Below are 23,517 nucleotides of genomic sequence, written 5' to 3' on the forward strand. Positions count from 1 at the left end.
AACCACCGTGACATTTGACTCAGAGCAACAATTGAAAAACACTATACGGCCTATGTGGCATCAATATGAGTCAAACATTTATTCTAGTGTCAAAATGTACAAAAAGGTGTAAATAAGATCATTTTGGTCATAAAGTCAGTCTTGTCCAATGCAGAGATTGTGAGATAATTAGTAAAAAAAAAGCGGGTATGTTATGGAATGAAGGGTACGTAACAGTTTTCCTTGGGTTGGGTTTATTTCATTCTGCTGGCAGAACCGAAGTAATCATACTTTCGGAGCGCAGCTAAATGCGATAGGCTATCCAAAGTCAAACCAACTTTGTCATGGTCGCACACCGGCCAGCTGAAGCTAATTGGCTAAAGAAGTTGGCTAGCTTTGCGAGCTAGTCTAGGCGACTTCCAGACGCAAGACCTGATTTAGACTATAGGTCTTTATCTAGAAGGGTGAGGGACTGTAACTTGGGACGTCCCTAGCCCATTGAAGTTGACATTTTTAAATTGGTTAAGGTAGGGGTTAAGGTTATACTATGGGCACCGAATGATAACGAGCAGCAATAGTTCCGGTGCCTATGTTTTTCGTCACTGGTCATCTGGACAAATCCCGATTTCGCAGGTGTTAGTATCTTTCGAATTTCGGAAGGGAGGGGACATTTGGCCCATAACCATGGTTACACTTGCCCGTAACCATGTTCCTAGCTCGTAACTTGCAAAATCGAGAGGGTGGAGCTCCTCATTCTAGAATCTCTTAACATGTATGGACCCAGAACATAATCAAGCATCTGACCCAATTACACAAGACTTCAGTTCTGGGTTTACTGAGATTTTGTTGCTAAAATGGAGTCCCCCAAATAGCAAGTGACATTGAAATGTGACATTGAAAGCCATTTAGGGTCTGTATGGAGGTAATTGATAGGCAATATATCCCGGTACAGGGGAGCTCTTGAACTTGACTCAGGCTAACCTCCAATCACGTGCCTCTAAGCCTCATTAAAGTGGATGCCTTTTTCAAAGAGAAAGCATTCCTCTCTAAAGTGAAACAGGCAAGGAAGCCCCCAGCAGTAACCAAAAGGCTCATTAGAATGGCGTGGCCTATGGACAGCTAGCATTCACATTACTCTCACCTGCATTTCAGTCAGGCTTGCAATAGTTTTATTTCACCGTGGCTAAACAAAAGACGAGAGTCTCGTACATATGTTTTCAGAGTTCATAGCTGATCAACAGCTTTCCATCTTTGAGGGAAATGATTGTGATGGGATTGGGACCCTTGTAAGGATTTATTGTTTCCGTTTGCAGAATACTGAAGAGTTGTTTGCAAACACCTAATACGTTTTCATGAGAGTGAGTGCTCCTAATATGACAACCTGAGAAGTTAAAGCTAGATGTTCATTTCGACAAACAATAAGTTCTGTTTTACATGCTTGTTTTCATCCACAGTGAACGCTGTCACACTATACAGTACATTTGCTTTTCTTGAGGATTGGTTAAGGTCGTTCAAGCCTTTACATTAGGTTTTAAATGGATCGACTTGCAACACAAAATGAATTACATGTTGTTGTTTTTTCTCTCCTTTCCTCAGCCTGATGCTTGTGATGCTTGAGTCATGGTCTCATCAAATAGCAAAACATTTTTACCTGCCATTCAAGTTGTTTCTTCTGTTTAGACATTTGAGTATTGCTCTGTATGTAACACTGCCAGGTTTCAGATTTGAAGTGTTAAGCCTACAAATTCATTCATTATAGTTAAATGTCATATAGCTGGATTTAATCCAGATGTTATGTATGTAATTGTATAGCATACTTTCAAACAGGCTTATACTATAGTCCATGAAAGATAAGTTTGAATTATTAATTGTCAATACAATCTAATGATCTAATACATGTATAATTTTATCCCCCATAACATATTTCGGCGGATTTATTTGTATATTAAAACAACCCTTAATTGTAGACATCTCACAATTCCACAGCACATAAAAGGTGTAATTTTACAACCCCCTTAGCTATTATTTCCCGTTTACTATTAAGAAAAGTTTAAGGTAGAAGCCCTACTGTTACACTTGACTATCTAGTTTTGCGCCCAAGGTCTACAACTCCCAGAGGATAAACAGTAAACACGTTATTCGTCTGCATTGCCTATTGAGAAGGGCCATAAAATGTGGTGAAGGGACTAACATAAGAGATAATTACTGCAGTTTAAGCATCTAATAGGTAGCCAATAGAGTGAAAGTGTGTAATCAAGGTGTTGATTTAGAGGTTCATCACATTATCCTCGCGTGTGTGCTTGCACGCCAATTACATACAAGTTCACTTCAATTTTTAATTGAATATGCAATTGCTTTTCTTAATAATATACGGCGATTGGTACAAACATTTTTGGACTATTCAATGAATAATATGTACCCTTGATTCTTGAAGAAAGGTATCATGTATCAAGAAACGCCTCATGAGCTTAGTTCAACGGTGTAACCCCATCAGAACCCAACATATACACGCTTGTTCTGCGTACAAATACAAGTTTGTCAACAATGTAATTGTACAAAAACACTGTATAGCCTCAAAACATGTTTAAAACTATGTTGATATCATGGATGGTTATTGTTTGCATCCATAGCTGTCTATGAATTTGATTTGAGAGTGGTTGCATTTGTCAACACCATTCCTCGGCTGTACCAAAGTGGTGGGGTGAACAACTTTGTTATTGTTTGAACTGCAGATTGCACCTTTTTAAAGGTAGAATTATGATTCACAGTGAGTTGTTTCTTTGTTTCTCTTTATCACAGGATATCTAGAAACTATCAAACGTGTAATATTGTAAATGTGTCCAAGCACAAACTATAAAGCACAGACCTAATGATGGAATAGATTAAAAGAAAGAGAGAAAAGGGGGAGACCTAGTCAGTTGTACAGTTGAATGCGTTCAACTTGAATGTGTCTTCCTTAACCCAACCCCTCTGAATCAGAGGTGCGGAGGCCTGTCTTACATCGACGCCCAAGCTACTTAAAAGGGCAATATTATAGATTCAAGGTAATTGTATGGCTACTTTTAGCGAAAATATTGGGTTTATCTAGTTAGCCTACAGAATAATTATGTCTAAAGTATCTTTAGGCTTTGTTTTCACATCAAATGACCAGCACATTTTTATAAAAAGCGATTCACCTAATTGAATTGCTATTGGTCCAAATCGCTTGAACATTATGAGAATATAACATTTTCATTTTTTTGTAATACAAACTTTTTACATTTATTATTTTAATATTGGAACAGGTAGATTTGACACGAGCCTTTAGAAAACGACCGTTCTCTCTTTGCAAAGAAACAAGCTAAATTCAAGTATGGTAGGCTATTTTCATTATTAACAATATCAAAGATATAGGCAACGCCTATCGAGAATCAGGTAGGTGCAACTGAATATCACATATACAAATTCCAGATGTTGAGTTTAAGCCAAATTCTGTTACATGAATCAACTGTTGCATGCAGGCTATATCCAAATGTAGTTTGACTACAGTTTGGAAGTTGACTTAGCCCTTTTTATATTGATGAACCATAGCAAAGCCACCATTTAAAACTGTAAAAGCGTGCCGGTTTATATGGTAATAGACCTGTTTTATTATTCGATCATGAAAATGTTCCGTTTTAATAATATCAATATGAGACATGCCTCGGATTTTTCACAAATGATTTACACTTACGTATGCTAAAATGTTCAAGCCTGCTCTAGATTTAATCGAAAAAGATGGAGACATGCAATCCTTTCTAGCTGTTTTTACAAACGTAGGCCTAAAGCTATTGCATGTAGCCTATCTCCAAAATTGTGCATAATGTTATTTATCATTGAACATTAAATCGTAAATATATATACAGAATTGACTTCATTTCACATAAGGGCTATTCTTTACAAAATAAAGTATATTTTAAGCCCAACAGCATGATCCAAAATTTAATTACTATACTCTGTTAAACTTTCCAAAAAAACGAAAAACACCTGTGAAGGCTTCATCAAATGAACTTCATCGAAGCAATAAGGCTCCAAATATAGGCTTGGATTAAAAAGCAGAACGTATCCCATCTTGTTAGCTATCACTGGATTTTGAAGTCATCCAAATTGAATGGTAAAGCTTTTCAGAGCACAGCCGAACTAAAAAAAAAAATTAAAAAAAATGTAATTATGCTTACCAATACCATCCTTGCTGCTCCTTCTGACACAAGAAGGAAACGTTAATACAGGTATATTCAGGATAGGTCGTGTTTTGTTCCCATTATCCAGCCCTTAGTCAGTAATATGAAGTGCAAGGAGCACGTGCCACACACCTGTTACAGAAAATGAGCTCAGATTCGCTGTGAAGTGTTCACATATATTGCTTAACAAGACGTTGGGGTTTCACCTGGTGAAAGTGAAATGTAGCCTACGAAATTATAATATATTTTGGTTTTCAATTCATGTATAAGGCTACATACTTGATGATAAAGTATATTATAAAGTGACTGGAAGGCCTCGTCATTGTCGACGAGCTGTATGTGTTTTCCGTGCCTAGAGTTTGGGGACATTGCTTATTCACATTAGCCCATTGCCTGCTAACCATTGACATGTGATAGATTTAATTGCGTTTCGAAGTATTTTATGGCCATGGTGCAAAGCATTGCTTTTATGAAACACTTCGAACGCCAATGACATAGTCTCTAACTTCTAACCCAACATTATACTAGGCCTATATGTGGTTAGAACATTTGAACTCAATAGACGTAGGTTTATTGGCATAAAAGGCCAGACTATGGTAATAATTTCACGTTAGAAGTAGGCCTAAGCATATCGTGTTGAATAAATCTAGTTCAGCTGGGCTATCGCGTTCAATGACAGTCGTTTCCAACTAAAGAGATCGATATAATAGCCAAATTCATTAAACGTTCACCTCAGTTTCGTCATCCTTTTCAATGAGAATGTCAACCAAGCTATTCGATAGACTATTTGAAGCCATCCATACATTACAACCATTGTTTAATCACGAAAAGATTTGCATGCAGTCACTGTAGCCTACTGCAGTGACTGAAAATGTAGGCTTCTTCAACAGCACAGGTGCACTACTGATCGTAAACACTAGGGGTCAGTATACTCCAAAATATCAAAGCACTGAGACAGGGGCAGAACAGAAGTCTCAAAGGTCATGAAGTTTAGACTGCAATTTTCTGCAGTTGCTCTTCACCAACTTCACATATTTAGAGCCTCCCCTGCACTGTGGGAGGCTCTAAATCAACCACTCATTATCGTGTTTTTGTTTGACCCACGCCAACGTGACCAAAGACGTGACTGAAACAGGAACTAATTTTGCGCCATTCATGTAGGCTATACATTGGATGCATGTGATATTTGAGACTCTCTCACCAAATGATAGTACAATGTACACACGTCGTTTTTGAGTGTGAGATATGGGGGGTGGAGACATGTTTATTTCGACAGTACAAATTCCAACTTGCATAAACAATGGCAACACTGCCATTTTGCACTGAGTCTTTCTTTTGGAAATCCACATCAGTCTCTACCTTGGGCTATCACAGATGCACCTCCCCTAATTTCCAATAGTAACCAATCCAGCTTCAGCCCCACAGCATAGGCTAGCTAGCCTGTCACTAAAACCAACCCTACTGCCCTCTACTGGCCGTGGATAAGCTACCACATACTGTACATGTCAACTCCTTTTCTTTCCAAGATTCCTTTCCTCACTCCCTTTCCTTTCCTCCTTTCATAGATTCCTTTCCTAGCTTACTTTCCTAGCTTTCTTCCCCTCCTCCTTCCCTGTCTCATTTCCTTCCCTAGCTCCTTTCCTCCTCTACTAAATCCCTTTCCTAGTTAATTTTCCAGGAATTAACCATGGCCAGTAGAGAGAAAAGGGAGCTAGGCCAGGAGATAGGGAAGGAGGAAATGAGGGAAGGAAAAGTGAATTAGGAAGTGAGGATAGAAGGAAAGGAATCTAAGAAAGAAAAGGAAATCACATGTGTGCGGTAGGGATTAACCACAGCCAGTAGATGGTGACAGTATTGGTTTTAGTTACAGGCCATGCTGCGGGGCTTCATCTGGATGCATCTCCTAACTTCACTCCTTGACTTTCGTCTGCAGTTGGTTGCTTCAACCGTACCACTCAAACGTCCCAAATTCTTGACATATTTATTGCAATATCGTGACATGCGCACAAGCCATCCTCTATTTTCCCTACCCCGTTCTGTCTTACAGGCTAAGCTGTTTGTCATTTTATTTTAGGATGCATTTATTCATATAAAATAGATTTTCTGATGTTCTCTAGCGAGTAGGCAGGCCCATGTTTTCATAACACTGATGCAGAGAGTTAAAGCGACGCTTGTTTAGGCTACTCGTTACAAAAGTAATAGGTATTTAGTCATTATAATAGGCTAATAATAAGAATAACACAATGTTATTATTTAAAAAGTTTAGAAAACGTATTTGTTTTCGATATTCTACGTTTTTGTATTGTTTTGAGGAGTATCTGACTGAATCCGAACTCTATCAATCTGGCCTCTGGACTATATCATGGGACCTCATGAAGAATGCTGCAGTCGTTCAACTAATAAGCCATAATAAGAATAAGAATAATTAGCCTAATAATAAAGAAGTCAACAATAGAAAGTCAATGTAAAAAAAGTTTCCCCTGTCAAGGACCTGATAATGCAACAAGCATCAGTATAGCGGAGGCCTGATTATCTCTAGCAGAGTTTCTATCCCGATTACACGCTAGACTGCTACACTGAGAACTTGACTGTGAAGTGCATGGGGAAGTAGTCCATTTAGCTCAGTGGATCAAAAATAACACCGTAAACCATACTGTCAGTGACCTGTCTGTCCTGTCAGCTCCGTCTTGAATGCCACACTCAGTGACCTGTCTGTCCTGTCAGCTCCATCTTGAATGCCCCACTCGTTTTGGTGGGGTCGCTCAACATTATTTTTGAAAGAGATTTTCTTAGGAAAACAATGGAGGGGAGGAGATGATGAACCTAATAACTTGCTAGCCCGAGGTACACTGCCCTAGAGGCCAAGACTAGGCAGTTGTAGCCTGATATATAGCCTCACTTGTCCACTGAGCCACATTCTATTCTCATATATCTCAGAGAATTGAGGGGACACAGATTTTCAACGGCAAACATACAGGCCTATTAGCCGTAATAGTAGACACTAAGCTTACCAATGTTGAATGTAAAACGTTAAGCTATGTTGGAATGGCCATTTATTTTAGAGTGTTGACAATGCAGAATGTTCTGTCACGCTAATTGTCAAATAAATTGATGGTTCGTAACCTAGGCTACATCTGTACTGTATTTTTATCCCTGCGTATATAGTTGGTTTGGTATTGTTATTATTATTATACCCTACAATTTTTTGCAACCTCTGTTGTATTTGCTGATGAGGAATATTAATTATTATTTCGTGGGAAAATATGTATTATTTTGTGGGGATAATGCAATGGCATTGTTCATACATCTGTAAGTGCACGTACAAAAGGCGACAGACGTTAGACCCTTCAGGTTGCCAATAATACGATCCTAACGGGAATAGACACCGTATATAGACCTTTTATAAACGTTTTACGTAGTCTGGACTAAATAATTAGACGTCCTAGGTTGCATTCATTGTTTTCACTCTTGACAAATGCAAAAAAAAGTAGCCTAAAAACGGACCTATGGCAATAAATACAATTTTTATGGGAAAAAAACACACCAAATTAACTTAATTATTTAGTCTCGGTTGATTGATTCGTGTTAAGTTAATGCCAATATTATAGCGACCAAATTATCTGTCTGCGGCTTTATTCCTACAAAACGCTTTTCAATCCATTGGCGCGCAGGTTGATTTAATGAATTCATACAAGAAAATATAGGCCTACGAAATAGCCTATACAATCCCTCTTCTATTGTCATAGATAGCCTATAGATTGATATCTGTGAAATGAATTTTAGTGCGTTTTAAGGACAAAGGAGACAACTTATGAATATTACATTTTTAGAGACGATATGATTCAGTGGAATAAAGAAGTGATGAACGGAAAGCATTTCATTTCTTAAATCTCCCGTTTTATCTGTGGGTTTATTAATCATGTAGATATGCCATTTCATATAGCGCGAGAGGGGCCTCCACCACCACCTACTACCACTTATGAGGGCTCTCCTCCGCCGGTGACTTCCAATTGGTGAAGGCCTTTGTTGTTATCGGGACCAATCGCCAGGTGCGTCGGTTGTGGGAAGTCGGCGGGCTTGATGCTTTGCAATAGATAATGCAAGTGTGGTAAAATGATGGCTTGCATAAAATAATAATGATGAATAATTGCAGAATTTTGTAAAGTATTGACCACATCATCCTCAATGTGGGATATAGCCTAACAGCACTTATAGTATAGTAATGAAGTGATAAAAATAATAATAATGACAATAATAATACCATTAATAATAATAACAATTATAATAAACGAAATTTCAACAACAACTAAAATGACTAACCATATTCCTATAGTATTTCCAAATGGGCCACAGCTGGATAATGCCCTCACAGCACCAACATCTGTTGAATAAAAGCAAATGTCACAACTTATTCATAATTCCTATAGGCCTACACTCTTAGAAAAAAAGAGTTCCGAAAGGGTTCGGCTGTCCCCATAGGACAACCCTTTTTGGTTCCAGGTAGAGCCCTTGTTGGTTCCAGGTAGGGTTCTACCTGAAATATAACCCATTTGGAACCAAAAGGGTTTTACCTGAACAAAAAAGGTTCTTCAAAGGGTTCTCCTATGGGGACAGCTGAATAACCCTTTTAGGTTCTAGATAGCACCCTTTTTTTTCTAAAAGCGTAGCTATACATCATGCATTGAAGTGCATGTTTGTTTTGGTCCTATACTTAGCCTACATACTTAGCTTGAAAACACCACAGACACGTAGCCTTGTGTTCCATTTAACTTCAAGGGTTCTCTCTCTGATTCTCTTTTGGAGGCGGAACGATTCAGTTCCATGGCACTGAACACACAAACAGTGCGCACCAATAGCATCCCGCAGCAGCAGAATAGTGCAGAAAAAGTGGTACTGGGAGGGCAAGGGGAGGGCTTCTCTCCAGTTGCCTCAATCTCGGTTTCGCCCTCTTCAAGAGACTATTCACTCGGCATGGCACATTAACTTTAAAGCTCACTTTGGAACGACCCTCTCCACTCGACGTCTCTGGATTTACAGCACTTGCTTATTACTTTATTTCCTCGGCAATATTGTTATTTGGGAGTCGGAGAATTCACCAGAAACTCAACGCTTTGCGTCGACGCTAATATATGTGTTTCCATCCCGCACGATATAGGGACACGCTAAACCACTCTAAATTGAGCAGGTGACAACCTTAAACCGTTCTTGACAAATGTGTTCCTTCGCTATGTCACGATTTAGTCTGTAAACTTAAAACGTTTTTCATTGAACAAACACCAATAGGCTATTTATCACCGCGCAGTAAAAGTAGAAAATCCCAAGTCGTGTCTATTAACTACTCTTTCCCTCTGGGTTTGCCTCTGCAAAGCAGTTCAGTGTGCAACAAGGAGGGGTCTGGGGTGGAAAAGACCACACTGTCTGTGACCATACATTGTTATGGAAATTGCAACAGGTCTCGAATCATTGGAGAGACGCTTCTCGGCAAGGAATCATTCTGCCTGTTCAAAGATGCTGGACGGTATTAAAATCGAAGATCATTTTAGAACGGGAGCGGCCACTTTGGGCGTTATGATCGGTGAGTTTACGGACGGACGGGCCCATATTATCTCTCAATATTCAAAAGTAAAGATATCATATAATATCTGGGGGATTTAATGGATTCATTCTCCTCTTCGTCTCATATGCCAGCCTGTGACGGCAGGGCTTTACAGAACACTTGGCATGCACCTGTAGCAATAAGCTACAAATAAGAAGCATTATAGACATTCAGATTGTATATGGCCTATTCAAATGATGTATGCAAACCCAACAATAACTTTACCCTAACTATTCTCCTGACATCGATGTTAGTGGCAGGTTTAACTAGTGGCAGGTTTAACTGTTGCTTATGCATTATATTTGTGAGTAATTTAGTAAGTTTGTGCAACAAAGCTACGCCTACTAATATTGTTTTTATCTCCCCTAACATGACAACTTTTTTAATTGAGTAGAAAATCCTTGACATTATGTATGTGAATCTGAAAAGGTCCATAAATTCAAATGTTCGTTTATCACCCAGGTGCTGAATGCCATCATCAGGCCGTCTGCGAGGGATGTCAGCGGCCTATATCCGACCGATTTCTGATGCGGGTCAACGAATCGTCGTGGCACGAGGAGTGTTTGCAGTGCGCGGTGTGTCAACAGCCGCTTACCACAACTTGCTACTTCAGAGATAGGAAACTCTACTGCAAAATTGACTACCAACAGTAAGCACATATATCTTTCTATTTTCATTGGTAATTGGACCATGGTCGACAAAAAGAGTGGGCTATAACACCAAACTCGTTTGCCTTTAGCGCGCTCCATATTGGCGGAACTCTTTCTTTTCGCATTTTGTATCAAATACATAGTGGGGATTTTTATCTTATACAATCTCTTACTCATGTTTGTGTTCCATTCGCTATGTAGCTATGTTTTTGTAAATTATCATAGAGTTTGTTAATTGTGCTATGTTTGGGCCTATATACCTACTTCATAATTCTTCGAATTGCCGTGGAAACTAATCTAGGTTTAGGCCTATTTGCCAGAGAACTAATATAATAATGTTAACGATTATTTAAAACACATTTGTGTGTAATTGTAACAATAAAATATACCTAATTTAGTCTTCAGTTAACGATACATTCTGTTTCATATTGAAGTCGTGCGTTATTATTTGAAGGCCTTCTAAATCTTTTTAAAAAATGTCTTCGTATTTGGTTTTCGTGACTGGGAAATGTCACATAGCTATTTTTGGTTTTGTGGTATTGTCATTGAAGTCAAAATCTTAAGGTAAAGATTTTTCACAGTGTATGTAGAAATGAAAGTTAAATAAAATTGTGGTCATGAAATATATTCAGACAGTTTTGAAATGTAGCCAAAGCTGTTTTGACGTGGGGGTTCTATGTCTATAAACCTTGGTAAACTATACGGGGAAAAATTTGTCTGATATAAGATCAATAACCCATAATCACTGCATCAATTATTGAAAAAAAAAATGGTGTGTTTTAGAAATGTATATACGATGATCTTTGCAATATAACGTTTCTATATGGTCCGTGCTATTCGGGATCCTTGGGACGTCCCTACCCCATTGAAGTAGACATTTTAAAATGGTTAGGTAATGGTTAGTGGTTAGGTTTAGGGAAGGGACGTCCCAAGGATAGAACTGACCATTTCTATACTCGCTGTTGAGTAATTATCTTTTGTACTTTTCAGAACGAATTCTATGATTATTAAACCAACAATAAGAGGGATAATACTGTCATTAATAATCTAATAATAATAATCAGATAATAATCTGTCATTGTCAGTAATATTTTATCAAGCTGACAACACCTTTTATTATTACAGACAATAAAATACAAGTATTAGGCTATAACTATTATAACAATTATTACTATATTATAATAATTACAACCTCTTGCTATTACCATGCTATAACCTTTGTGCAGTTATAACCTAGTTTTATCATTTTGTAGGTTATGTGGGGTGTTGTGGTGCTGGTGCGGTTGTCTCTGTGTATCAAACTATTGGGATTTAACATTTAGTTGTACGTTACATGGTCTAGTGGCATGGTCTCAATAGTTATGAGGTGACAGAATGGTAGAAATTATCAAAACGAAACAAATCAGAAAAAATGAGGACCTGACAATGTGTTCAATGTGTGTGTGCCTTACTTTGATCGCCATGGGAAAACACACAGTTGTGATATTAGAAGATATAAATCGTGATATTAGCAGATATAAATCGTGACATTAGCAGATATACATAATGATATTAGCAAGTATAAATCATGTGTAGTTCTGAGGGGCTGCCTCTGGTGGGGTTAGCAGTTACTATATGTGGGGGCCGTGTGCAGACAGTTTGGGCAGTGTGTAGACCGTGGGGTGTTTCTCGTTCTCAGCTCACTGCACTGTTGCTCTTCATGCCTGTCAGGAAGTTTTAAGGGCTCTTTGTCCAAGGGCTTTAAACATTGCTACTTCAATCACTGCGACATTATCGCTCCCTGCTAGAAGTCTGGCAAGGAACAATGGGCGACATCCATTGCCTGTGTCTGTCTGCCATTCAGCAACCTTCCCCCGACATGATGGCAAGCAGTTTGTAGGAACAATGGGAATTTTCATAGCCGCAGCTCGGAATTCCTTCACCTGAGAAACGCACAGATCCAGGTCAAGAGTGGTCAAGAGTGGAGTACTAACGTTACTAGAAGCTATTGCTAGTGTTTTGATGACGTAAGTCATTGAGGTATATGGGGGAGGTATTTTAAACGTGTTAGTGGGAAGCTTGCCAAGAATATGAGTGTGCAAATCAAAAGGTCATGAGATTTATTTGGATGTACTATATATTTTTTTTATCCACGTGATTTTTTTTTTTTTATGACCTGCTGTTATATTATTGTGTCATATTTGCGTTTTGGGTAGGCTTTTCTCCTAGAATTATGTCATTGCGTTCCTACATTTGCTCCTATGAGGATGTTGTTGATCAGCTGAAAGATAGTGCCTTGAGTCCACATTCAGCCTGTGTCGCTGCTGTGAATATTTGTAGTTTCATTCTGGGGTAATGCAAACAGACCGCTTAGGTCACAATCAGTCAAAACTAAATCAGATTTTTTTTAAAGTTAATATTTGGGCTTGGTGCCCAAACCATAATGAAATGCTTTGTAGGCCTCTCTTCAAACTCAAAATCCTCATTATTGGCAAAAAAGTTAACCCGACTTTCTTTTGTAGCCCTGTAAGTCTCAATTTAGGATTTAAGGTGATTCACACGTTTTAATGTAGACCAGTATACTAATAGGCCCACATTGAAAACATGATATTTGAATGTTTCCATTAGTTTTCTTCTGGGATTATTTTCTACTAGAAGTAGTTTGAATAGATTACATGTCTAAATGTAAATGTAATCATTACAATAAATAATTACAGAATTTTAAACTTAACTTCCAAAACATTCAAATTGCTCATAACAAGAATTTAGAAATATTTATCAGAATAGCTTTGTGTTATGCCAATTGTTGCTTTTAAGTATATATTTTTTCTCCACATGTTGATGTAAAACATTATATATTTTTTTGACTTGTTTATGTGGGTATTGAAACAAAAACAAATTGGATGATGGATTGTAATAACATTATAGTATGTATTTATGTTGTTTTATCCAGTATTTTCCTTTGTGGTAGTCTAGAGCAGCTTAAAGCAGTGCCTGTCACTGGTCAGGCATGCTAGCTGTGCTCCTGGGGGCCAGTCCAATGCCTCTGCATGTTTAACCCTTTGTTAAGCCTCTCTATTTCAAGACACACCTTTTAACGCTCACACAGCCTTGTCATAGTACGCGCAGCCTCACTCAAACACACGACGAGAAATACACTTATCAATTCTCTCGCCTACTACAAAATAGTATTTAGTCACAATGATGGGTTACTTAGAGATGTCGTTCACACTCATTCTGACTTTTTATGGCACTCATTTAAAACACATTAGTCAGACCTAAGGCAAAGCCGGCAGCCCTGACAGGTCGCTGCAGAGAAGGAAGCAGAAAACACACGGTGCACTGTAATTATCTGTAGGCTACTGTAAATCCTAATATTTCCATCCCTCCCCAGCAAACTAAAATGTGGTTCTGTGAAAGTTCCAAGAACATTCGTTAGGTCTCGGCAAATGTTCTCATAACACAAAAAACTTTCCAGTTGTGATGATGATTATAGAATATTTGCATAAAATATTTGCCTGATTTTGCAAGAATGTTCCTAGAACACATTTCACCTGTTCTTTAAAGGTGCCCAGAATGTTTCATTAGGTTGTGGGAACAGTCTGGTGAGAACATTAGGTGAACATCACAAAAGATATGTTCCCAAATCACAACTGTCCAGTTGTGCGAATTGTTTTATTTTAGAGTGTAAAAAAAAAAAACATTCACCTGATGTTACAAGAACATTCCCTGGATACATTTAATATGTTCTATAAAGGTTCTCAGAATGTTTCATTAGGTTGTGGGAACAGTCGGGTGGGAATATTGTGGGGAAATCACAAAACATATGTTCCAAAAACACAAAAAACTGCCCAGTTGCTTGGATGATTCTACAATGTTTCTTTTAGGATGCAAAAAAACATTAATCTGATGTTGCAAGAACGTTCCCAGAGGCTCTCTTAAGTCTTCTTCTTTATGGTCAATCAGGAATTCCATCCTTCCTTAGACATAACTAACTTTTTTTATTTGACCTTTATTTAACTAGGCAAGTCAGTTAAGAACACTTATTTACAGTGATGGCCTAGGAGCAGTGGGTTAACTGTCTTGTTCAGGGGCAGAGCGACAGATGTATACCTTGTCAGTTCGGGGATTCAATCTAGCAACCTTTCGGTTACTGGCCCAACGCTCAACCTGCCGCCCCACTCAGGGAAATCCTGGTAACTGGGTTATTCACCATAAGTTCACCCAACCTCTTTATATACTGCGTACTTCTGGACCATATTTACAAGGTATCCAAAACTATGAGTGCTTATCTAGGGTCATTTTTGCTTTTCAGATCATGAAAAATAAGCCAAGGGGCCCGTATCAAGCATCTCAAATTAGGAATTATATCGGGGGCTTTTAAAAAAGTAAATTTTTACACAATGTTACATTTTTTTCTGAGTCTAAATTCTGTATTTCTGACCGGATTTATACATCTGGATGAAATAAAGCCATAATTTCTTTTAGTAGATTATATCTGCGCTTTAATTTCATTTATTTTTTCTTCAAAGGAAACATGGTTAAAGAATATGTGGGATTGAACCTGCAATCTTCAGCTCTACAGTCAGATCATTAACCCTCTGCGCCAACAGGGGATAGCTGTGGCCCTGTGGGTTTTCAGCCAAATATGGTCAATCAGGACACAATTTCTGAGTTATTAAAATGTTCCCATCCTCTTCATATGCTGTGTACTTGTAACACTATTTTATAGTTTTCTTTCTTCATCATGTGTTGAAAGTCTTAAGAAATGGGATATTAGTTGGATAGAGATTCCTTTAAATAGCTTGTATTCCTGTCGTATTCATGTTTTTTAAAATACAGATTCAGAACCTTCAAACTAAATAAGAAAACTTCTTGACCTTTTCTGTATTTCAAAATCACAGCATATAAAGAGAATGGCCACATTTTTAATAACTCAGAAATTGTATTCTGTGTCCTGATTGACCATGTTCGGGCTGAAAACCCACAAGGCCACAGCTATCCCATGGTTGAGCAGAGTGTTAATGAAGACTGTACAATACAGATGTCCTGTGCAACTGAACGTAAACATTGTATGAATGCCATCACAACTGATCATGTTTTGGGAATTAATCTCTTGTAATGTACCCACGCTGTTCCCAAAACCTAATTACATGTTCTTGGAACCTTTTAAAGAAGTCAACAAAGTTATTTTCTTTTTAACAATCTAGCAACATCAAAAGAATGTTCCAAATATGCCAATTGTCATGTCCCCACAATGTTACCACAACCTAATCAAACATTCTGGGAACCTTTTTAAAGAACAGACAAAATGTGTTATGGGAACACTTGTAACATCAGGTGAAAGTTTTTTTGTACCCAATAGAAACATTGTAGAATCATCCACACAACTGGACAGTTGTTTGTGTTTTGGGAACATATATTTTGTGATTTCCCCACAATGTTCCCACTAGATTATTTCTTTAGGTTGTGGAAACATTCGGGGAACCTTTAAAGAACAAATTAAATGTCTTACAGGAACGTTCTTGCAACATCAGGTGAATGTTTTACACAAACATTCTATATTATTCACTATGAATGGACAGTTTTTTTGTGTTATGACAACATTTTCCGCGACCTAACGAATGTTCTGGGAACTTTTCAGATAATTTATTTTGGTTTGCTGGAAAAATATAACTGGTGCATTGTGTTATTAAATGACCTGGAAACCTAACGAGAACGTTTGGGGAACGTTCTGTGGTGGTTGTAACAGATGTTGTTTACAACATTTTAGTGAATGTTAGGAGAACACTATTTTTTGTTGTAAAAAATATAAATATTTATCAAAAACATCTGAATTGGGATGTTATCATCCTAATGTTAAATAAAACCCTAAATAAAACTTTATAGGAATTTTATGTTCCCGCTTTGGCTATGTTGACACCTCCATCCACTCTGTAAATGGTTTTAATTCACAAGTGGCTTTTTGTTTTTCGAACATTTTACTTCATGATTTTTTTTGTGTGTGTTCATTTTGAGCCGCCAAATGATTTCTGATTAATGCCACTATGCTATTTCTCGACCACACTGTGAGCTTCTTTACAAGTTGTGTCAAATGGAACATTTAGTAGCTGCCTAAATACTGGAGCAGTTTTCTACACACAGTTGGGTCTACTCGTTAAACTAGTTCTGCAGCTGTTGCACTTCTAGGCTAATTGCAATGCTATTATGTGTCGAAATATACTTATTTTCTGGACTTTATACCCGGATAATGTTTGTCAACAGGCTACTTTTGAAAATGTGTTTCGTAACATTATTTCACCTCTGGGGATTATGTTTTCTGTGACATTTTGTGGGAAGTTGTACCCCCTGGCAACAGAATGATTTGCATGGATTGAAACTTTGACGCAATACCTGCATCTTATTCAATATAACAATAATACAAATAATATATGGTATTTAGCAAACAATTGTTTTTGTGCATACATTTTACGTATGGGTGGCCCCAGCGGCGATCAAACCCGTGGCCTTTGGCGTTGGAAATGCCATGCTTTACCTACCTAGCCACACAGGGCCACATATTTGATTTGTATCTTATGAGAAAATGTCAATAAATGTTTATATTTTTGCATGAGATGAGACTGTGTGCTGGGTTTGGGGGAGAGTAGACAGTGATGTCATTTCACCATAGAATAACACAGAGCTGCTCCAAACCTCACCAAGGCTAACATGTGGGCTCCAGCCAATTGGGGTTTAGGATGTCTCCCTGGCAACAGGCGACTATGCAGCGGGCTTTGCGTGAAATTTGGAGAGGAATTCCGTGTGTGTGTGTGTGTGTGTGTGACTTTGAGAGTCATTTATTTGTTTTCAGAACAAAGGAAGAAAGCAGAATAATCCTCTGGGAAATACATTCAATATCAGTATTTTTGGTCACCATCTTTCCAGAACACAAAAGCAGATCGTTGGTTGAGAATAATAGTGGAGGTGCATCTCAATGGATTAAATCATTTTCTGTAAATGTTGGATGGTTTCCCACTAAACATTTTACCCAGAAAGACTGTACCTCCATGTACAGTGCCTTCAGAAAGTATTCACACCCCTTGTTGTTAGAAAGTGAGATTAAAATGGATTTGATTGTCATTTTTTGTTGTTAATGATCTACCCAATATATTCTGTAATGTCAAAGTGGAAGAAAAGTCTATAGCATTTGTAAAAAATAAATAAAAATAAAACACTTATATATCTTGATTAGATGAGTATTCAAAACCCCTGACTCAAACACATGTTAGAATCACCTTTGGCAGCGATTACAGCTGTGAGTCTTTCTGGGTAAGTCTCTAAGAGCTTTGCACACTTGGTTTGTACAATATTTGCACATTATTATTTAATAAATTCTTCAATCTCTGTCAAGTTGGTTGTTGATCATTGCTAGACTCTAGTCTTGCCATAGATTTTCAAGACGATTTAAGTCAAAACTGTAACTAGACCACTAAGGATCATTCAATGTCATCTTGGTAAGCAACTCCAGTGTATATTTGGCCTTGTTTTAATTTATTGTCCTGCTGAAAGGTACATTTGTCTCCCAGTGTCTATTGGAAAGCAAACTGAACCAAGTTTTCCTCTAGGAATTTGCCTTTGCTTAGCTCTATTCTGTTTCTTTTTATCATAAAAGAAACTCCCCAGTCCCTTGCCGATGACAAGCATACCCATAACATGAAGCAGCCACCTCCATCCTTGAAAATATGAAGAGGTACCCATCAGTGATGTGTTATGTTGGATTTGCCCCAAACATAACGCTTTGTATTCAGGACATAAAGTTCATTGCTTTGCCACGTTTTTAGCAGTTTTACTTTAGTACCTTGTTGTAAACAGGATACAGGTTTTAAAATATTTTTTATTCTGTACAAGCTTCATTCTTTTAACTCTGTCAGATAGGTTAGTATTTTAGAGTAACTATAATGTTGTTGATCCATCCTCAGTTTTCTCCTATCACAGCCATTAAACTCTGTAACTGTTTTAAAGTCACCATTGGCCTCATGGTGAAATCCCTGAACGGTTTCCTTCCTCTCCGGCAACTGAGTTAGGAAGGACGCCTGTATCTTTGTAATGACTGGTTGTATTGATACGCCATCCAAAGTGTAATTAATAACTCAAAGGGATATTCAATGTGTGCTTTTATTTATTTTTTACCCATCTACCAATAGGTGCCCTTCTTTGTGAGGCATTGGAAAACATCCCTGTTCTTTGTGGTTGAATCTGTGTTTGAAATTCTCTGCTTGACGGAGGGACGTTACAGATCATTTTATGTGTGGGGTACAGAGATGAGGTAGTCATTAAAAAATGATTTTAAACTCTGTTATTGCACACAGTGAGTCCATGCAACTTATTATTTGACTTGTTAAGCAAAGTTTACTCCTGAACTTATTTAGGCGTGCCATAACAAGGGGATGAATACTTATTGACTCAAGACATTTTGGATTTTTATTTTTAATGAATTAGTACAATTTTCTAAAAATATAATTCCACTTTGACATTATGGGGTATCGTGTGTAGGCCAGAGAAAACAAATCTCAATTTTATCTATTGTAAATTCAGGCTGTAACAGAGCAAAATGTGTAAAAAGCCAAGGGGTGTGAATTCTTAGGGAAGGCACTGCATTTTCTAGTTGTGGGCGATCCTGACATGGAAAAACTGTAGCTCCGGACGATTGTTCCCTGGCGATGGAATTCTAGGGGCGCTTCGTCCGTTGGGTCAGGGCTCGAACCCAACGGACTCTCTTTTAGCTATGTTTATATTACTTCTGCTCAGAAAATATTTCTCAGTTTACAGAGACAACAGAGAAACCCTCCTTCTTGAACAGTAAATGAAAAAAACTTTAATTAATAATGAGGAAGAGTTTTGAGATATTTTTTTTTAGCAGTTTTGTCTGAAAATAAATGCCATATTCGTCACTCATTTCAAATCATGCAGATCTGACAGGGCATGTTCGGTTTTTAGTAAACCCTCAGCGTGTCTTGAGTGGTCGATGCTGAAAAGAGCAAGCGAACACAGTTGTTCAGTCCTGTACACACACATCCCTCGTGGGTGATGATGTTCTTTGTTGTGCTGATGGGGACTTTTTTTGGTCAGTGGCCATTAGCGAATCCTTCTTTTTAAATGTTGTTTTTTAATTAACTAGAGCTCAGGACCCCGGTTTATAAAATGCTGACTAAGAAGATTTTTTGGACCTGCCTGCATGTTTCTAAGACTACACTATCCTTGCCCCTACCCCCCCATGTCTTATCCACCCACAGGGAGAGAAACAATATTTATACACCTACTGTATATGAGCGTGGTAGGCTTTTAACTATGGTCCATCAACCAATACAGGCCCTTTCTTAGGGACTGTTGAGTTCTATGGTTATGTGGAGCTTTTCAGGGATGTTCTCTCTACGTGAAGAGATTAGAGCGTCTCCTGTTCTTTTTGGCCAGTTGTCCTGGATTATTAGCAAACACAGAAAGCCCTGAGGTATTTGCACGTCAGTCTATGGGAGGTTATTTCAGAAAGAGCAAGTGGAGAGCATTTAGCTGTTAAATCAAAGAATTACACAGAGTGATTTGAATAAAAAGTTATCGTTTTAATATGTGTGTGTGTGTGTGTGTGTGTGTGTGTGTGTGTGTGTGTGTGTGTGTGTGTGTGTGTGTGTGTGTGTGTGTGTGTGTATGTGTATGTGTATGTGTATGTATATATATATATTCAGAAGAAAATAGCCCAAGTTAGCAGCTTGTACAATATTGACACGATATTGCTTCAGCTTGCCTGGCCTCTGGCTCAGCAGTGTGTTTAGCGTTGCTTTAGCATGGGCGTGCTCAGTAAGGAAGTATCTAGTTTCATATCAACACATCCTTCTCAGTCCTACCATCCAAGTGTGGTGATGCAATTATCTATCATTCCATAATGTGCATACTTTTCACTCTTCTATCTTTATTGAGCTGTTTTTTCTGCTTCTGTACCAAAATACTCAGTTGTTTTGGACGCCATATTGTTGGTGACAAGATTATCCTCGTTCTTTTTTGTTGAGTTAACAGGATACATGCATTTTTCTTTATTTTAGTGTGCAAGGTACAATTTTGTTGACAAATCGTTGCCTGGTCTCCAATTGTTTTTTTTAAGGGCACTCCAAAATTACTAGTAAGATTCATCCAAAATACGATGCCAGATGTTTCCAGAATAATGACTGAGAATCAGTTTCAGAAACCGCTTTTCTTTGACGTTTTATTACAGTACGAAACTAATTCATAATGAACCTTTTTGCGCTTTTCTCAAAATTGTCCGTCACAGAGCACTTAAAACAAAAGGTCCAGGCCTGAACCCCTGGAAGTCATTTGACGCTAGAAACAACACCGCCTCTTCCTCCCTAAAGGCCTGACAACCTCAATGTGACTGTTTATGTGTTAATACTATAGTTTGAATAGCCCATTCCTGACCCTGTCAGCAAGAGCGATCCATCTCTCTAACGAGAAAAGGAACGCGGTGTCACAGATACAGTATGAAGGCTCCCATGTAATATTGTGCCAATTATTTTATTATAAATTTTTTAAATATATTTTACCAGGTAAGTTGACCGAGAACACATTCTCTTCTACAGCAACAACCTGGTGAAGAGTTACATGGGGGGGGGGGGGAAGAGGGCATGAATGAACCAACTGAAAGCCGGGGATGATCAGGTGGCCATGATGGGGATCAGATTGGGAATCTAGCCTGGACACCGGGGTTAACACCCCTACTCTTACCATACGTGCCATGGGATCTTTAGTGACCACAGAGTCAATCAACAAGTACCTGACGCTCAGCTTAAATGCACACAAGATATTCAAGAGTCCACTGTTCATTATTTTATTCAATTTCACAATCTTGACTGGGTAGTGAGATGTCTTCTGTAGAAATATTGAGCAGGGAAGCAACCCCCGATTCATGTGAAGACAGACGATGGCGCACAAAGCTCCTACCTCTGTAAGTCACTCTTACTCACAGGCAAATATGAGTAAAATGACTTTGATCCCCCCCCCCCCCCAATATCATTCAGGCAACGTGACGGTTCTGTAAGATGTTCATGTTCTCTCGGGATGGCCCTTTTTCGAACACACACGTGGAATGGAGTCAGGGAGCTAGCCTCCTCCACTTCCTGTACGTTATCTTCCCTTCCCCCGTAGTGGAATGCTTCTCCAAATACAGCGTACCCACCTCTTCTTCCACCGGGGTGCGAGGAGTGGCTGTCACCACTGTGGCAAGTGCTGCCGTGGCGGCGCTGTGTACCGAGAGCCCAGCTCTCGCACCCAGACGCCACATTCTACCAGCGTGTGGAGACGCGGGCGCAACCTGACAGAGCACCCCCCCCCCCCACGAGAGTATTTGAGTAGAGGGACTGCTCCTTGCCCAAGGCCACGTAACTACGGGTGGCATAAACACGTAACTATGAGTGTCATAACATTTTTCATGATTAATGACAATCCACTATCACCATACAAGCAAAGTGAAGCCACTTGAGTTACATGTTAACCCATAAGAGATGTGAAAGAGACTGGGTAACATGTTAACCCATAAGAGATGTGAAAGAGACTGGGTAACATGTTAACCCATAAAAGATGTGAAAGAGACTGGGTAACATGTTAACCCATAATAGATGTGAGAGAGACTGGGTAACATGTTAACCCATAAGAGATGTGAGACTACTCTGAGCTATCACTGATAGCCCCTAACCCCTGCCCCCACCTTCCCACTTTTTCATATACCCCCTCTTCATCTTCTAATGAGATTAGGTTACCCCATGTTTCTGTAGCGGCTGACTGACACTGATCTGTAATTTTATCACTAACTGTGACACTAAGCTCCCGTCCGCTTTGTCCTCAACGGAGGGCCAACGGAAGACCGGGCTCCTAATCCCCTTATTTGTGTCAAGCACGGAGGAAAATGGTGGAAAGAACAGTTCAGAATGGGATGGGGCTCTATAATTACGCCCACCCCCGAACCAACAAAACCCTCCTTGGCCAAATGAGCATGATAATTATATCCCCCCCGGTGCACTTCAACAACCAGCTCTGCCAAGAGTATTGATTTGGCAAAATTCCCTGAAGTATCTTTTCATCGTTTGGTGTCGGGGCCTTTTTCATATTTCCAGTTTTAAAAAGTCAGTGGTTGCCAGTTCTGTCTGTTTTCTTTTCAGTTAGACTCTTTAAAAAAAATTTTATCCTGGCTTTGCTAATATTGCTTTTAAATTCTAGATCTCCCTCTTTCTCTCTTCAGGTTGATACGGTGTACTTGAAGGATGAAAGGAAGGAGTTTGCTCCTGTGTTGTTGTATTTGATCATTTCCTCTGTGCTGTATTAATACCATATCATTGCACGATTAGTTTTGCGTGTTGAGCATTAGGGGCCAAAAGTATGGAATGGACATGAGCCGTGTTTAAATAGCAAAGAGACTTGGAGAAAAAAAATGTAGGCCGACCTCCTCTTCCACGGTCCATTAAAGGCCAATAGCGAGAAAGATCATGAATTCAAATGATTTAAGGTATAAAAAAAAAGATATATAAAAGAAATCTATTGCTGGAAATGCTGTCATTAAAGTGGAGGTAAATAGGGGGACGTGTTTGGATGGTGGTCAACGGTCTGCCGTCACCACATTTGGCAAATATCATGAGAAACACAAAGGCCTTGCCCCCCCCCCCCCCCCCACCTGTCGCTTCCAGGAATGCCACAGGAAAGCTCCCCTCGCTGGTTTTCCTTTGAGCACAGTGCCTTGAAATGGACTGGGAGGTGTAGCTTCAAGATGCCACTCTTTATATATGGAGCCTCTGCAGTCTGCACTCCTTCTCCCTGTACGGTCCTATACTCTCCTTTATGGACCTGGGCATCGTACATTCCTTTGTGCACACACCCTGGTTGGTCATGTTTCCACGTGGGGGAGTCTACCCATGGAAGGGGTTTTATGGGGGGGAGTTTATTTATTTATTTGGCCTTTCTAGAGAGTTTTTCCTAGCCACCGTGCTTCTACACCTGCATTGCTTGCTGTTTTGGTGTTTTAGGCTGGGTTTCTGTACAAGCACTTTGAGATATCAGCTGATGTAAGAAGGGCTTTATAAATACATTTGATTGGTTT

The 23,517-nt window shown here is 38.9% G+C and overlaps 1 protein-coding gene across 2 annotated transcripts in view; it reads left to right on the forward strand.

Annotated features, from left to right (window-relative positions):
• Window positions 1–9,614: 9,614 nt before the first annotated feature.
• The window catches only part of LOC120026430 (LIM/homeobox protein LMX-1.2-like), a 75,865-nt gene continuing 61,962 nt past the window's right edge, over window positions 9,615–23,517 (forward strand). Inside the window, exons 1-3 of one of the 2 annotated variants that reach the window (XM_038971289.1) lie at window positions 9,687–9,753; window positions 9,949–9,951; window positions 10,237–10,423. In XM_038971289.1, the coding sequence (XP_038827217.1) occupies window positions 9,687–9,753; window positions 9,949–9,951; window positions 10,237–10,423 (257 nt within the window). Of the gene's footprint in view, window positions 9,754–9,948; window positions 9,952–10,236; window positions 10,424–23,517 lie in introns of both variants that reach the window. The other variant, XM_038971288.1, reaches the window with a different exon arrangement.

The sequence above is a fragment of the Salvelinus namaycush genome, chromosome 31 (assembly GCF_016432855.1).
Source record: "Salvelinus namaycush isolate Seneca chromosome 31, SaNama_1.0, whole genome shotgun sequence".
In the NCBI taxonomy this organism is placed as follows: domain Eukaryota; kingdom Metazoa; phylum Chordata; class Actinopteri; order Salmoniformes; family Salmonidae; genus Salvelinus; species Salvelinus namaycush.